We start from the raw sequence: 15,399 nt of genomic DNA on the forward strand, positions 1-15,399 counted from the left end.
TTAAGTTGATTAATATCGTGAGTGTTTTGAAATGTGGAATAATTCAACAAATTTGAATTAGGAAGGTTTTTACCACTGTAGTATGTCCTTGAACCAAAATTATTATCTTTAATTCGATCTTTCTTTTAAACAACTGATACATGTTACATAGTACCACAAAAAGTGATTAATGTTAGTATAGTTTAGGCAACTAAGCTTTTTGGTCTCAAAATAAGAATTGTAATGAGTTTTTTAAAAAACTAATGTAAAAATTTCAAGTGCTTCTCTTTAGTATCCTCCTACAGACCATAAAAATTCAGATGAAACATACAGGTTTACCACTTACAAATAACAGGATACCCATCATGGCCAGCACATGCTGCTGCTAACATTCTTCCATTCTGGGAGAAATTAATACAGAAACATCCTCGTTCTCCTGCATGCAGTGAAAACAGGTGCTTGTTTGGGATACGGCAAACCTATTGAATACAATTTCCCATATAAAGTTAGGTAAATTAAACGTCTATGATGATTCAATGATAATTTTAATTACTACTGAATTCTTTTTCATAACATTTTGCTATTATTTGTATTACATGTAAATTACATGTAAAATTCCATGTTAAAACAATTCTTTGACATTCTTTTTGTTTGTTTGTTTTGACTTCCAAATTTCATTCCTCTCTTCCTCCCTCCCTAAAATGATAAACCATTTGATATAGGTTATACATGTGCAATCTCATATAATATTTCCATATTAGTCATTTTGTGCAAGAAGATTTGGACAAAAAAAAGACAAAGAAAGGAAGGAAGGATGAAGGAAAGAAAGACAGAAAAATAGCATGCCGCAGTATGTATTCAGACAACAACAGTTCTTTTTCTGGAGGTACATGGCATTTTCATCATAAATCCTTTGGGATTATCTTGGATCACTGTATTGCATGGATCACTGTATTACTGAGAATAGCTAAATCATTCATGGTTCTTCATCACATAATAATTCTGTTACTGTATACAATGTTTTCCTCGTTCTGCTCTCTTCACTTGGTATCATTCACGTAAGTCTTTCCGGGTTTTTCTGAAATCACCCTGCTTCTCATTTCTTATGATGTAATAATATTCCATTACAATCGTGTACCACAACTTGTTTAGCCATTTTCCAATTGACGGGCATCCTCTCCACTTCCAAATCTTAGCCACCACAAAAAGAGTTACTATAAACATTTTTACTACTGAATTCTTTATGTGTCTCATCATTGGGCTGCATAAATTTTAAAAGAGCAGGTGGAAGCAGGAAGAAAAAAATATTTTTTTTAAAAGCTTATCTTCTAGATCTCTTTTTTCATATCTCTATGGAGTAGTGAGGAAAAAAGGAGAATCAATCCCTTTACAAGTTCACTTTCCTACAGCTTATACCTCAGAGAGGTCCACTTAGGGTTCCCTAGTTAACTATTTAGGAAACTACAAGGATAAAAAAGAGACCATGGTTTCTATGTGAAAACAGGAATATATTAAAATGTAGAATTTCTCATTGTAACATTTCCAATAATCTAAAGAAACTAAGGGAAAAGAAAATGCAAATACATGGAATAATTAAACTTCAGAAATGCAATAGTTTTTGTCATTTATATTCCTTATCTCACTTTGATTTCTAATTTCTACATTGCTTCACAATTTTGCTACGAGAAAGAATTAATCCAAGAAACCATTCCATTAAACTTAATTTTAACAGTACTCCTTTTTTTAAACTGTCAATATTTTGGGAGGGCAGACTGATATAATTTTACTATGAACTAATAAGAAATCTTTGCAACATGATAAGAAAACAATACTTCTAGTAGTTGAAAGGTTTATATTAAAATTTTCCTGATAATTTTATAAACTTATCAAATACATTTTATCACCAAAAAATTAGGAGTAAATAAACCATTTCACTAATTACATGAAAGACTTGTTATGAGTACATCAGAAAAGGATGTTGAGCCCTACTGAAGTCTAATGTTACGTCTTTGACAAGGAATAAAAGGGCTGATTTGTTAAGACAGTTTGGAAATGGATCTCCCTGGAATTTTGCTCAAAAGTTGGGAACGTATGCCAAACATACCCAACATCCCTTTAATAAATATGAACTCAAATTGAAGTTTGACAAAAATTTATCAAGCACTTATTGCATATGAGACATTACAAAGTCATTAATGATTACACTGAAGATTCTGAATGTAATTTCTATTTTCAACCTATATAACCATATAAGAAAAAATTCCAAGTACTATACTTTCTTTTACTTGTAGTCAAACTTCCAAATATTCAAATACAGCTCCAGTGTATTAACCCTCATGATTTTATACATTTTCATGCTATTATTGGTATTTATGTTGTTAATGTGAAATCAATGCACCAGAGAGGAAAGGAGCAACTATTTATTAAGCATGTTACTATTTCGCAACCATTGTACTAAGTGTCTTACAAATATCATCTTATCTTATCCTCACAAAGACCCTGTGAGGTAGGTGCTTGCTGTAATATCCCCATTTACAGTTAAGAAAACTGAGGCAGAGAGTAAATGACTTGCTCTGGGTTGCACAGCTTGTTTGTATCTAAGGGCCATATCGGTCTTCCTGACTCTAGGCCCAAGCATTATGCTAGGCATCATCTGAGAACAGGGAAGCACATAAACTATACAGAGAGTTTAAATGGGACATAATCTTATAGAAAAGGTGCTAGCAGTGGGTGAGGGGAGAAGGTAAGTGTTAGGAAAGGCTTCTTTCGGAAGGTGGGATTTGAGCTGAAACAAAGGAAGCAAGGAGGTGGTGAAGAGAAAGGAGAACATTCCAGACATGAGGAACAGCCAAGGAAAAGGCACAGAATTAGGAAATTGAGTGTCGTGTTTGAAGGACAGCAACATGGTCAGTCACTAGATTGTAGAGTACTTAGAAGGGAGTAAAGTATAAGAACATTGGAAAAGTAGAAACAGGGAAGGTTGTAATGGCTTTAAAAGTCAAAAAGAGTTATTTTATATTTGATCCTAGAGATAATAAGGAACGCTGGAGTTCACTGAGTAGGGGTATATAACCTTCACTTTCAGATGATCCCCTTAGCAGCTGAAAAGAGGATGGCCTGATGTGGGGAGAGACTTAAGTCAAGGAGAGCAAGCAGCAGGTTACTGAGATAATGAAAGCTCGATGGTGGCTATGTGAATGGAAATAAGGAGATGACTACGTTTTGAAGGTAGAAACAAAAGCTGACAACAGACTGGATGTGTGAAGTGAATGTAAAAGAAGACTTGAGGATGCCACTGAGGTTGTGAAACTGGGTCACTGGAAAGATGTCTTTTATGCTCACCATGCTCACTGGATCAAAGATGAAGAGCTGGAAAGTCCCTTAGTGACATATCCCTATTCCTCCAGTCTATAACTTCTGTTCTGGCTTCACTTTGATTCTTTTCATAGTGACAACCCTTTCAGTCAACTCCAATGGCTCCCTATTAGCCTATAAAGTCTGTCTTTTAAAGCACTCCATAACCTGATTGTTTCTTACCTTTCCAGTGTTCTTATGTCTTACTTACATCCTGCCACAGACTGTGAACCTCAGAAACAGGCTGCTGTGCTATCCCTTACACACAGAACTTCATCTCTAGCCAGGCAGTTTCACTGGCTTTCCCCATGTCTGGTGCTCTGTCCCTCCTCATCTCCACCTCCCAACTTCCCTGGTTTCCTTCAAGTTTCACCCAAAGTACCACATTCTACAAAAGCCTTTCCCAAAAGAGCCTTCCCTGTGAGATGAATCCCAAGCTACCCTGTTTACACCATCAGTACACAGTTGTATGCATATTGTCTAACTCATTAGTCTTTTTCCCCTTTTTCTTCACATGCCCCTTCTCCCCCACCCCCAGAATTTAGTATTGGACCTGAAACAAAGTAGGTTTAAACCAGTTCAATAAGGCAGCATCTTCATTTCTTGAATCTCCTGAATCCCTTGTCTCTCTGTTCAAACACTAATCCTCAACCACGAATTCCTAATACCATTTGCCTGATTAGAATACTGATTGAGAGTCATGAAACTATGCTTACTGGGTCCAATACAAATTCATGTCATCTAACCTCAAACAGACCCCCACTGAGGCACAATTTTTATGTTCATTCGATTATTACATATCTTATCGTTGCAGTTCAAATTCATATATTCTCTCCTTAAAGTCTCAACTCCTTTCTCTGCTATCTTTCTTTAACTTTAACTTCAGCTTTATTGAGAATGAGACATCCATCATAACCCTGCCTGTCTTCCTTTCTTCACACCTGAAAAATCTCCTTATATTTTTACCCATTTTTTCTTCATTTCCAACCATAGCGCTGACTCTTTTCTTTTCCAAGATTAATGCCTGCACTGCTGCTCTTGATTATACTTCCTCCTCTGTAAGACTGCCATAAAAATCATCTCCTTCTTTAGTCTTTTCCCAACTACTGGCTCTTTCCTCACTGCCTAAAATATATACTCAGGTTCTCCCTATCCATTAAAAAATTTTCTTGACCCTGCTCCCCTTCAAAAGATTGTCCCAGCTCTCTTCTCTTTTTCACTGCTAGTCCTGGGAGTATATAGTCTATTTGCTGCTTCCATAGGGCCCCCCTGAAATCTGGCTCTCAACCCTAAGACTTCTAAAACTGCTCTCTAAAAGACCAACAATAACTGCTTCAGTTGCTAGCGCTGTCTTAATTTTCCTTGACCTTTCTTGGCACCAATCAATATGGGTGACTGCCCTTTCCTCTTTAGTATGGGCTCTTCTTGTTTTCCACCCAGGGCCTCTCTTGGTTCTCTTATCTATCTGACTGCTCCTTTTCAATCATTTTTACTGGAAATCATCTTCCTCCCCACCTCTCAAGTGTGGGAGTCCCTGTCCTAGTGCTTTTCTTCTCTCCTCTTCACTCTAAATTCTATTTGTGATTTCATCTATTCTCATAGGTTCAATGATCACCTCAATGTTTAATAAATGATAGTGTTTGACTGGATGCTGGCTCCTAAAATACCTTAAAACTGCTGACTGCTGACTGCTAAGCATATGCATCCAACCCCACTGGATATACATATCTCCCCTGAATTCCAGTTCTGAATCTCCAACTTCCCTCTAGAGAGTTGCCCTGGGTGTTACCTAAATGAGCTGCTAACACCTCCTTCTCAAAACCTAAAACTTAACTCATGATCTTGTCCCTTTAATCACTCTTTTCACCAATACATACTTCAGAATAAGCTTGAGAAGACATAAGTGTGGCCACCTTGCTCAAAAATTATGAGAAACCCCCTGGTCTCTAGAACAAAGTACAAACTCCCTAGCCTCCCTTGTTCCTCCAAGATCTGGCTCCAATCTACTTTCCTAGACATATTTCATACTGTTACCATCACACACTCTACCTTCAAGCCAAACAGAGCTAGAATTATTACCCAAACTTAACATGTTATCTCCATTTCTGTGCATTAAAACACTCATCTCTACTTCTTAAAATTCTGATCAACCTTCAAACCTTACCTTGGACATCTCCTCTTCCACAAAGCCTTCCCCAATCCCAAATGAAAGTGTTCTCTCTTTCTTAAGTTTCCTTAGAACTCTATCTTAATTATATCCTTGTCTCCATTATATCCTACCTTGTATTATTTTTTTTTTAAGTCAATTTTATTTTCAGGATCAAACTTTTTCTCTCCCCCCTTCATCCCCAAATGAGAAAGCAAGAAAAAACAAAGCCCATTACAACTATGTACAATGAAGTAAAAAAAAAAAAAATACCACATTGGCTAGGTTTAAGAAAATAATCCATAAGTCTCAATCTGCATTGGGAGTCAATCAGGTGATAAATTGGAGGGGGTAGTATATTTCACCTCTTTATACATGCTACATTCTCTCCTGACCCCTGGCCATCACCATCACCTCACCTTAGCTCTTTAAAGATATTATATATCTTTGTATGCCCCAGAATATGTCAGAGTGACTTGCATATAGTAGGTGCTTAATATATGCCCATTATATCCTTGAAAGCATCCAGCACACCACTATACATCTAACAGATGCTTGACAAATATTTATTGAATGACTAAATGAACAGAAGAAAAGATCTACTTCTCATAGAAAGATAGGTTTGGGAGCATGATTGATGGAAAAGCCAACATGAACTGAAGAACCAGGGTCTGGCGACACATCCAACTAAGCAAAAGACAGAGCTACATTTGTACCAGGGCCTTCTAGAAAAACTCAGTTTTTGCAGTTGTTGTCTAGCTAGTCTGAGGATGTTTCAAATTAAATACACAAACACTTATTAATCGCCTATGTGGAAATATCTCCTATAGCTTGAAATAAATGTATAAAGGGCATTAACCTAGAAATGAATTTTGATATTATCAAAATCTCGCACCTGCCCAGGCAACCTTGACCACTTTATTATTTCCTTTTGGTCCTCTGGAACTGGTTCATGACCTCTTTTACTTGTCTCCTTCTGAAGTTCACAGTATGATGTACTACCTTGTTCCTGTTGAAGTGCCATCATAGAACGAAAAGAAGGATCTACCTGTAATTAATTAGATACAACAATCTTGTAAAGCCCATATTTAGAGCACACAAAATGTTTTAAGATCTAAAAACAATCAATATGCGGGGGGGAATTTTTCAAAAATAATACTTGAACCAGTTGACTTTTTTTCCTATTCTTATTTCACAGACATAGATTCACAAATGAATGCAAACAAGAACAAGAGGGTTTGCTGCCTTAAATGATGGCCCTCCCAGAACTCTGAAATACTGATATATAAGTATTTTTAACATTATTAAGTGGAAAGATTTCCATTCCTGTGCTTTTCTACTTAATAAGTATTATGTTCTTACCACCTTCTACCAATACCTATACCAAAATGATACAATATTCTAAGAAATTCTTAACTTTGAAATCGTTCATACTCTATCATATAATCATAAGCTTTTGGTTCTCTTTTCCTGGGTTACTTGGCTTCAGTTGTGAAATAACACCCTGGAGTTATACTAACCAGTATTAGTGAAATTTGTAATTTATTATAATTAAGTCTTTAGGAGTAATTTTCTATCCTATGTAGATTTCCTAATTTCATTTCAGAATCAACCTTTTGCTACAGTAACCTTTTATAACTGATTCATGTACAACCATACTGGCAATATCCTTTAATATTTAATAGGATGTATTAAGCTAGAATATCGTTATGCTTTTAAAGCTATTATCTTAAACCTTTTAGAGCTATCATCTTCCCAGTCACCCAGAAAGGAAAACCTGAGCATCATTCCTCACTGATATTTACCTCACATGTCCAGCCTGTTGTCAAATCTTTTTCTACCTTAACATCTCTCATATATGTCTCCTTTTGACACACATTTTACTAAAGGTCCTCATGATTGTGGAACGAATTACTGCAATTGCTTTGTGGTCAGTCTTCCTGCTTCACATTCCTCCCTATTCCAATTTACCCTCCACTGGCGGAGCATCAAAGAGATTTTCCTAAAGTGCAAGTCTGATCATGCCATTCCATTACTTAATAAACTCCACTGGCTGCCTCCCATTACCTCCAGAATCAAACATCCTCTGTTTAGCATTTAAAACCCTTCTCAATCTGCCTCTTCCCTGCCTGTTCAGTCTTCTCACACTTTACTCTCCTTTGTGTACTCTATGATCCAGCTTCACTGCCTTTATTGCTGTTCTTAGCACAGAACACACCATTCCCTATTTTTGTGCCATGGCCCTGGCTGTCCCCATGCCAGGAATATTCTGGATTCTCAATGCTGCCTCTTAGCTTCCCTGACTTCTTTCAAGGCCCAATTAAAATTCCACCTTTTGCAGAAGGTCTTTCCTAGGCTCCACTTGGTCCCCTCTCCCATTCCCCCCAACCCTTCTCTGTGAGATTTACATCCATCTATTCTATATGCATTTTATATGTCCAGTTATTTAAATATTGTTTCTTTAGATTAGAGTGGGAGATTCTTGATGACAACAGTGTATTTGCTTCTCTTGGTACGACCAGTGCTTAGTCCTGACACATGGTAAATGCTTAATACTTGATGGCTGACTATATTAACAGCATAAAAATATTGTCTTAATGACTATAATCAGACTTTTTTTTAAAAAAAAGAGTAAAATTTTAGGCTCTCCATTGCCAATGGTCAGGAGACATGGTAGAAATGAGCAAGCTATAATTTATTACAACCAATGATGATGGGGGAGCATAAAGATGTTATAACAGAAATCTATAAGAGGGGGAAAGGGGGCTGATCACATGGGAGATTCTGCATCTTCCAATGTTATTTTTGTAATATGAAGGTGATACAAGAAAGCCACCCCCACAATATTCTGAGTAAACCTTCTGTTACAAGAAGACATTGCAGGCAGGCACTGCTGGGCTATGAGCTGTATGACTGGAAGGATTCTTAAATCAGTAAGATCACAAACTCATTTAACATTGTAGAGTTTTGGTTATTTTCTCATAAATAAAAAAAATACTTCAGCAAACTGTCTTTTAATATAGCCATAGAGCCATAGCTAAAGCTTCAAACCACACTCAGACTTTTGCAATTACTGTAGATAACTACCCAGTATGCCACATTTCCCAGTTAATGCCTTTTCCAGTTGTAAAAAAACTATGATTTAATGATTCAAAAGGCTTTCTTACTCTGGAAAATAAATTTGGTCTCTGCTTAATTTTAGCTTCTGAGAAAATAAATGATTTGTATTTCTAACAAATACCAAAAACAAAATAACTTACATGATCTGGGAGTTTCAGGCCTTTTATGGTTACATATAATGTTGATGGATAACGAATCCTTGGACATTTTGACCACCATTCAAAAACCTCAATAACATTCAATTGTGATCTAATCCTAGGAGGTGGACAGTATAATTGAAGACGGAGTTTCCCATTGATATTCAAAACTCCATTGGCTCCTACAAGCTAAAAAAATTAACAAACCATAAGAATAATATCAAGAACTCATTCTCAAAATATCATTTTGGTTGGTTCAGATGCCCCACTTGTAAGTCTTATGATGAAGGGAAGGAAATGATTTGACTCAATGGGTTAAACAAATTAATAGGCAAAACTTTAAAGTACCTTAAATAAAATCTTTGTATTTCTAGTGCCTCATTAATATATTCATACTTGACAAATAGAAACTTAATAAACATCTAATCACATTTTCTGGAAAGGATTTTCTTGACATAGAATTGCACAGGATTATTGGGAAAAGTGCACGGTTAAATGGAACAAATCTTGCTTTTGCCATAGTACATACCCAATAAAGTTCTTACTTTGCAAGGTTTCAGAATTTTACATTTATTTCATTTGAACAGAAACAAATGACAATTTGTGACTACTATTTGTTCTTACAAATCCTTACTAAAACCATGGTTATGCTGAAGAGTAATTGGCAAAATCATTGCCTGCAGAAAGAGCAATTAAGCACAAATCCATGTCCTTGTACTTTCTATTCACTCTCCATTTAGAAATGAATCTACCATCCTGAGAGAGACACAGGCTAAATGCATTTTTCTGCTCAAGAAATTTTAGGTTTTTCAGCATCCTTAAAAAGAGTATAATAAATCACCTTATTATTTCTTTTCATGGAATTGAAATGAAGGTAATTCATTAAAGTTCCTGATTTCAGCATGGACTCTAGATTAAATACTGGTCTATTTCTTTGGAGCTAGTAAAGTCTCACCATTACATAATAATTGGAGACAGTCTTGTCTAAATTAGCTAAAGGAGTGTAACAATAATTTAAATGGAAAATCTTTCCCATTCATTAACAGGCCCATGTGACCTGCCTGGGTCACATGGAAGTCTGAATAACATGAGTCTGTGGTAGGAGGAACTTGCTGAAGGGGTGGAACAGGAAGGGGTGGAACAGAGCTGAGAGGAAGTTAGAGAGCGACAGAGTTGGGAAAGGTAGCAACTAGCTGAGTGGGACAGCTAGTTTGTTTTTTGTTTAAGAGAGCCTGTTTGTGATTGGTTTAAGGGAGATGGCTTGTGGGAAGCCTAACAGAGGGAAGGCTTGGGGCTGATGTTGCCCTCTGCATTGTTATCTTGTATAGATTTTTGTTACTATGATGGATCTGGCTTTCTGGTGTCTGAATAAATATTTTGGTTGTGTCTTCCATGTGGACAGTCTGTTGTATTTCAAAATTCAGAATTGTGCCAGCATATTCATAGCTGCCACAGGTGCTGTGAATATCATGTTGGTGCTACAAGGAGGTAATTAGAGATTATTTCTTACAAAAAAGAATTATTACTTTCAGGAATACTCAATAAGAAGAACCAAGCTGGACTAAATATTACCTATTGAAATTGTTTTAAAAACCAAACAATAATGACTTGCAACTAGCATATCATTTAGTTTGCATATAAAGGAGTACATTTGTCCATTTTATCCTTGGATTTATAATACAATTTATTTCCTCTTATTTACCTGGTCAGGAATTAGAGTAAACTGCCACTCAAGAAGACAGTAATAACCTTGGTTTTGCCTTATGTTTATTTGCTAAGATTCTTATGGGTATGACTAACCGAATAAACAGAATAAAAGACCAACGACATCATGAAGTTGATGTTATAATGGGGCAGAGCGGCACAAGGTCCTCAGCCTCACACTCTGCTCCAGGGTCATCAAGATGACAGGTGATGGTCCAGGATGCAGGGGGTGCTCTTGGCATCTCTGGGGTCTGACCAAGCCCTGACAGCACCTGCTTCAGCCACCTTCACGGCTACCCATTATTTATTTTGTAATCAGGAGAAATGGCCTTAAATGTAGGCCTTAGCACTAACTAGCTATATGACTTGAAGCAAACCTTTCACCCTCTCTGAGTTTGTTTTTTCATGTACAAAATGAAGGGTTAAGTTCAATGATTCGATGAAGTAAAATTACGAATAGCTATACATACATATCTGTGATGAATTCAGAACTACTTCAAATCACTAGTAAATCAAAAATTCTTCTTTATAGACTCCAGGAGTGGAAAAGTTCTTAAGGTTATCTTGGATCTTTAGTATTTCGCTAAAACCCCTTCTAGGGAACACGTCCTGCTCTGGTGTCTCAGGGCAGCTTGCTAACCAACCCCCGTTTTCCCTTCTTCCACATAATAACTTGTGTTTAGATAGTACTTTAGAGTTTACAAAGCCTTCTTTTCATAACAACCCTGTGAAGTGGGTTCTGCAAATACTATCGTTCCCATTTTGTAGATAGGAAAACAGGCTGAGAAGAGTGAAATGAGTTGCCCAAGGTCACAAAACCACCAGGTGTGAAAGCCAGGACCAAAGCAGAGCTTCTGGCCTGGGAGGTACCCTTAGTTTTATGGAGCTAGAAAGATTAGATTAGAACCAAAAAGAGGGGAAGCAGACCTACTGTTCCAAAGGGCCAACCTTAGGCAGTTCTCTGAAAAAAAAGAGGTCAAGAGAATTTCAGGATTCCTTCTAGATTGGTCAGCCAGGGTAGGGTAGACACTTAGGGTACACATTCAATCCAGAATAATTTTCATTTGTCTGGGACTTCCTCTGTGTTATATTTCTCAGGAACCTCAGCATGATAAACAGGCAAGGTACACAAAAGTGGAGAGTAACCTTAATAGGCATGTGGTAAAAATTTTAAATCCTATAGATAAATTAATAGAATAAAAGGTATCTCAGAAACAGTGGCAGGGTTGGGTGATAGGAGGAATATATATCAGGAAAAGAAGTTTTTTGGTAATCTGTGTTATTTAACCTTTGATGTTCATTAGTTTTATTATGTGAGTTGTTGAATAAAGGCAAATAAAATAAAGTGAATGGCCAGGCAGTAAAGGATAACGAGCAGATATCAAAGGCACTCCACTCATCCAGTCAAGCAAGTTATCAAGCTCCTCCTATGGGCACTGTGCTAGGAGCAGAGGATATGGACACAATGAATTAAACAGTCCCCATTCACAAGGAGTTTCCATTCTAACAAGAGAAACAACGATGACATACATATTCTATGTAGCTTATATAGGATAAGTATAAAGAAAATAAATGCAAAATAGTTAAACATAACTTGAGCACAAGGTAGTTTGAGAGGGAGAGCACTGGGAGCTGAGGGGATTTTGGCAAGGGCTTTATGAGGTAAGGAGTGCTTGGGTTAGACTTGAAAGGAGAAATGGTGAAGGCCTGAACTAAGATAGCAGATGAGAGAACAGAGAGAAGGGGTTGAACAGACACATACTATAGATGTAGAAGTGGAAAGATTTGTCGGTGACTGGATATGAGGTACAGGCATTGAGGATGACAGCAAGGTTAAGATCCTAGGAGAACAGAGCTGGAACATTATGTGGGAATAAGGGAGTGAAGGCCAGTTTGACTGGATTGAGACAACAGGAGGGAGAGTAATGGATCTTCCTAATGTTAGGCGAAAGTGAAGAAGGCTCCCAGATCCCCTAGAGCAAATTTACGGGAAGGTATGGATAAGAGCCACACAGGACAGGCAGGTTTGGGTGGGTTGAAATCTGCACCAACAGGGGGAACAATTAGAGAGATAATTCACTGTTGCAGTGGATGCAGTGCCGGGCCTGAAGTGACTTCAAATCCAGCCTCAGACACTAACTGTGTAACCCTGAGTAAGTCACTTAACCCTGTTTGCCTCAGTCTCCTCACCTGTAAAATAAACTGGAGAAGGAAATGGCAAGTCACTCCAGTATCTTTGCCAAAAAAGTCCCAAATGGGGCCACAAAGAGTAAGACAAAACTGAGCAAAAAAAGTCAAGAAATTCATTTCCACTTGATCATTTTATTTTCCTTCTAAGTACTATAACCACTATATCCACTAGAGTCTTATTCCAACACATTAACTGTGGCACAGAGGTGACCTTATATCTTCAAAGGCTATATGGCAGCAAAGAACAAACTCGTGCAGATCCTAATAAGCTGACTTTGAATTACCATCTAGTAACCGTCTAAATATGAAAAGGCTTGTCACCAGAAGGGCTACCAGGGGATGATGTTTATGGTGACATTAAGGCATGAAACTATATGTGGAGATGCTGCAGTCAACGTGGATTGAGTTAGTACTCATTTTAATTAAATCATGGATCTTTGGAATCATCCAAATATAGTAAGGAAAGCAGTAAATTAACTTCCACCAAGTCACTACCACTCTCACAAATTCTAAATGAATTAATATTTCTTTAAAAAATATAAATCTCAAAGTCGTAGACTACAGGTTGAATAACAGGATGATTTCTGCTACTACCTCAAATTTAACTTGAGTTGACTCACCATTCAAAGACCTTAGAAGCCTAATATTTGCTGAATGCTTCATTGGATAACTAGATGGACTAACAATAAAAATAAGAAATTAATAATCCACAAATATAAAAATGTTATTAAAATATGCCAACATGTCTCAGGTGCAATTTATAAGTCTTACACCCTAAAGGAACTTTTGTGGCAATGCCCAAAAGTGCCACAAGATGGCAATATTATGACACGGAACAAAGACTTACTGCTCTAAATAAAATGCAGCCTCCCTAACTTCCCAATAGAAAAATAAGAAAAGTTTGAGCGTTGATTTTGTCACAGCAGAAGAGACAAACCTACTGCTCACTATTGCTAATTTCACTAGCTGTATCTTTGATCTCATTACTACACAACTCCTAACAAAATGGTGATCAATCCATCAATTAGAATGGATTTATTAAGCACTTTTTACATGCCAAGTAATGTCCTAAGTGTTGGGGATATGACCAAAAAAAAAAACCCAACAAAAATTATCCCTACATGCAAGAGGTTTTCAATAGAAAGAGGGAAGGTTAATATATACATATATTGGTACATAAAAGATATGTACAGGGAGATAAGAGGTCATGGTGTAGATAAAAAGTAGATTTCAGAGGACTGAGACATAGAGATAGATGTAAAGATAAAAGAATTCCAGAGTTCTTGAACATGAATCAATTGTAGGTGATGGCAGGATCAAGGATGTGACCCTCCTTACGTATAGCTAAAGTGAAGGGAAAGAGCAAGGAATGGGACATGATCAGATTAAGAAGCTGTGAAGTTAAGAGTATTTGGGGAAACATCACTATGCATGCTGAAGACAGCTGATATGAGGGCAGGATTTGCAGTAGAGAGAAAGGCTAAGCAAGCACTGAAAAATTTGCAAGGATAGACAATGTCCTGGGAATCAGTAGACATGGAGCTACAGGGATGTGGATTGGGGGATAAATTTACCTAAATGAATTTCATAAAAGAAGAGGTTACTTAAGGATGATGATAGAGGGAGAATCTGGAAATGACAATGGGAAGCAAGGAACATTCCAAGCAACAGTGAAAAGGTGGCCAGGAATGTAGCCATCCAAAGGGAATCAGGGCTCAGTGCATGCCAGATGATGGAAGGAGCAAAAGAGGGTGAGGTATAAATGGCAGAGAGTTTGTTATTGAGCAAGTGGGGGAGTCTCCTCAAGATGGAAAAGTGAGTAAAAATAGAACAGTATAACTCTCTCACAACAGCTTTAGCAAGAATAAAAAAAAGAGCACAGGGATGAGAAATGACCAGGAATTACAAAGAGAAAGTACAGTAAGTGCATCTTGCCAGCTCAAATCTGTACAGACAGCCAAAAGCCTGTAGGTACTAGGGAAAGGATCTAGACAGAAAGGATTGGTCTAAAACCTTCCAGCTCAGAGACTAGCACCAAGCCAGGGAAATCTAGAGCCTGAAACAACAGGCAAGAAGACAGGAGGCCAATCTTCAGTTTAGCTAAGGATGCGTTAAACCTGCAGCTGTACTGGACATCATTGACAAATATGTGCAGCTGCCCTGACATCAAACTAGGCCCAAACTGAGAGAGCAATGATCAGTGTGCTCTCTATCTCAGATCATCCCATGCTACCTCGTATCCAAGGTACCCTAGGTACCCAAGGTACCTAGCATACTCCAACACTTAACAGTGCTGGCCACCCATTCCTGGGGTACTTAAAATATCCAGAGTCAAAATAATACAGATGAGTATCAAAGAAGGCCCACAATTTGTCCCATAAGTGCACAAAGCCTGGCCCCAATGCAAAGTTCCAATTCAGTAAGTAGAAAAATGAGTGAGCACAAGCAAACTCCAATGATGAAGAAATACTATGAAGCCAAGGATTCTTAAGGTATAGACCCCCAAAAAGAAAATAATTCCACGTCCAAATCTATAACCAAAGTCTCAAATAAAGTCACAGATTTGCCACAAGGTCTACTGGAATTCCTGAAAGAAATGAAGCCAGAAGGATTTTTTTTTTAATAATCAAATATATGAAAAGAAAGCTCTAGACAAAAGCACTGGAAAGGAGATTCTTGAGCTCCAAAGGGGCAAAAAAATGGGAACACAACAAACAGCTTAGTAGAGAAACAACAAAAACTTACTCATGTAACATACTACCTGAAAAA

At 37.4% G+C, this 15,399-nt stretch overlaps 1 protein-coding gene across 11 annotated transcripts in view; it reads right to left on the reverse strand.

Moving 5' to 3' along the window:
- AHI1 (Abelson helper integration site 1) overlaps nt 1–15,399 on the reverse strand; it is a 279,355-nt gene that overhangs the window by 229,236 nt on the left and 34,720 nt on the right. For all 11 annotated transcript variants that reach the window (XR_011974556.1, XR_011974555.1, XM_072643419.1 and 8 more), the window contains 3 exons: nt 8,740–8,925; nt 6,375–6,527; nt 326–458 (listed from right to left, as the gene is read on the reverse strand). Coding sequence is in view for 9 of the 11 variants with exons in the window: in XM_072643419.1 (XP_072499520.1) it covers nt 326–458; nt 6,375–6,527; nt 8,740–8,925 (472 nt within the window). In the remaining 2 variants the exon portion in view is untranslated. The remainder of the gene's footprint in view (nt 1–325; nt 459–6,374; nt 6,528–8,739; nt 8,926–15,399) is intronic.

This window comes from Notamacropus eugenii, chromosome 2 (assembly GCF_028372415.1).
Source record: "Notamacropus eugenii isolate mMacEug1 chromosome 2, mMacEug1.pri_v2, whole genome shotgun sequence".
Lineage (NCBI taxonomy): Eukaryota > Metazoa > Chordata > Mammalia > Diprotodontia > Macropodidae > Notamacropus > Notamacropus eugenii.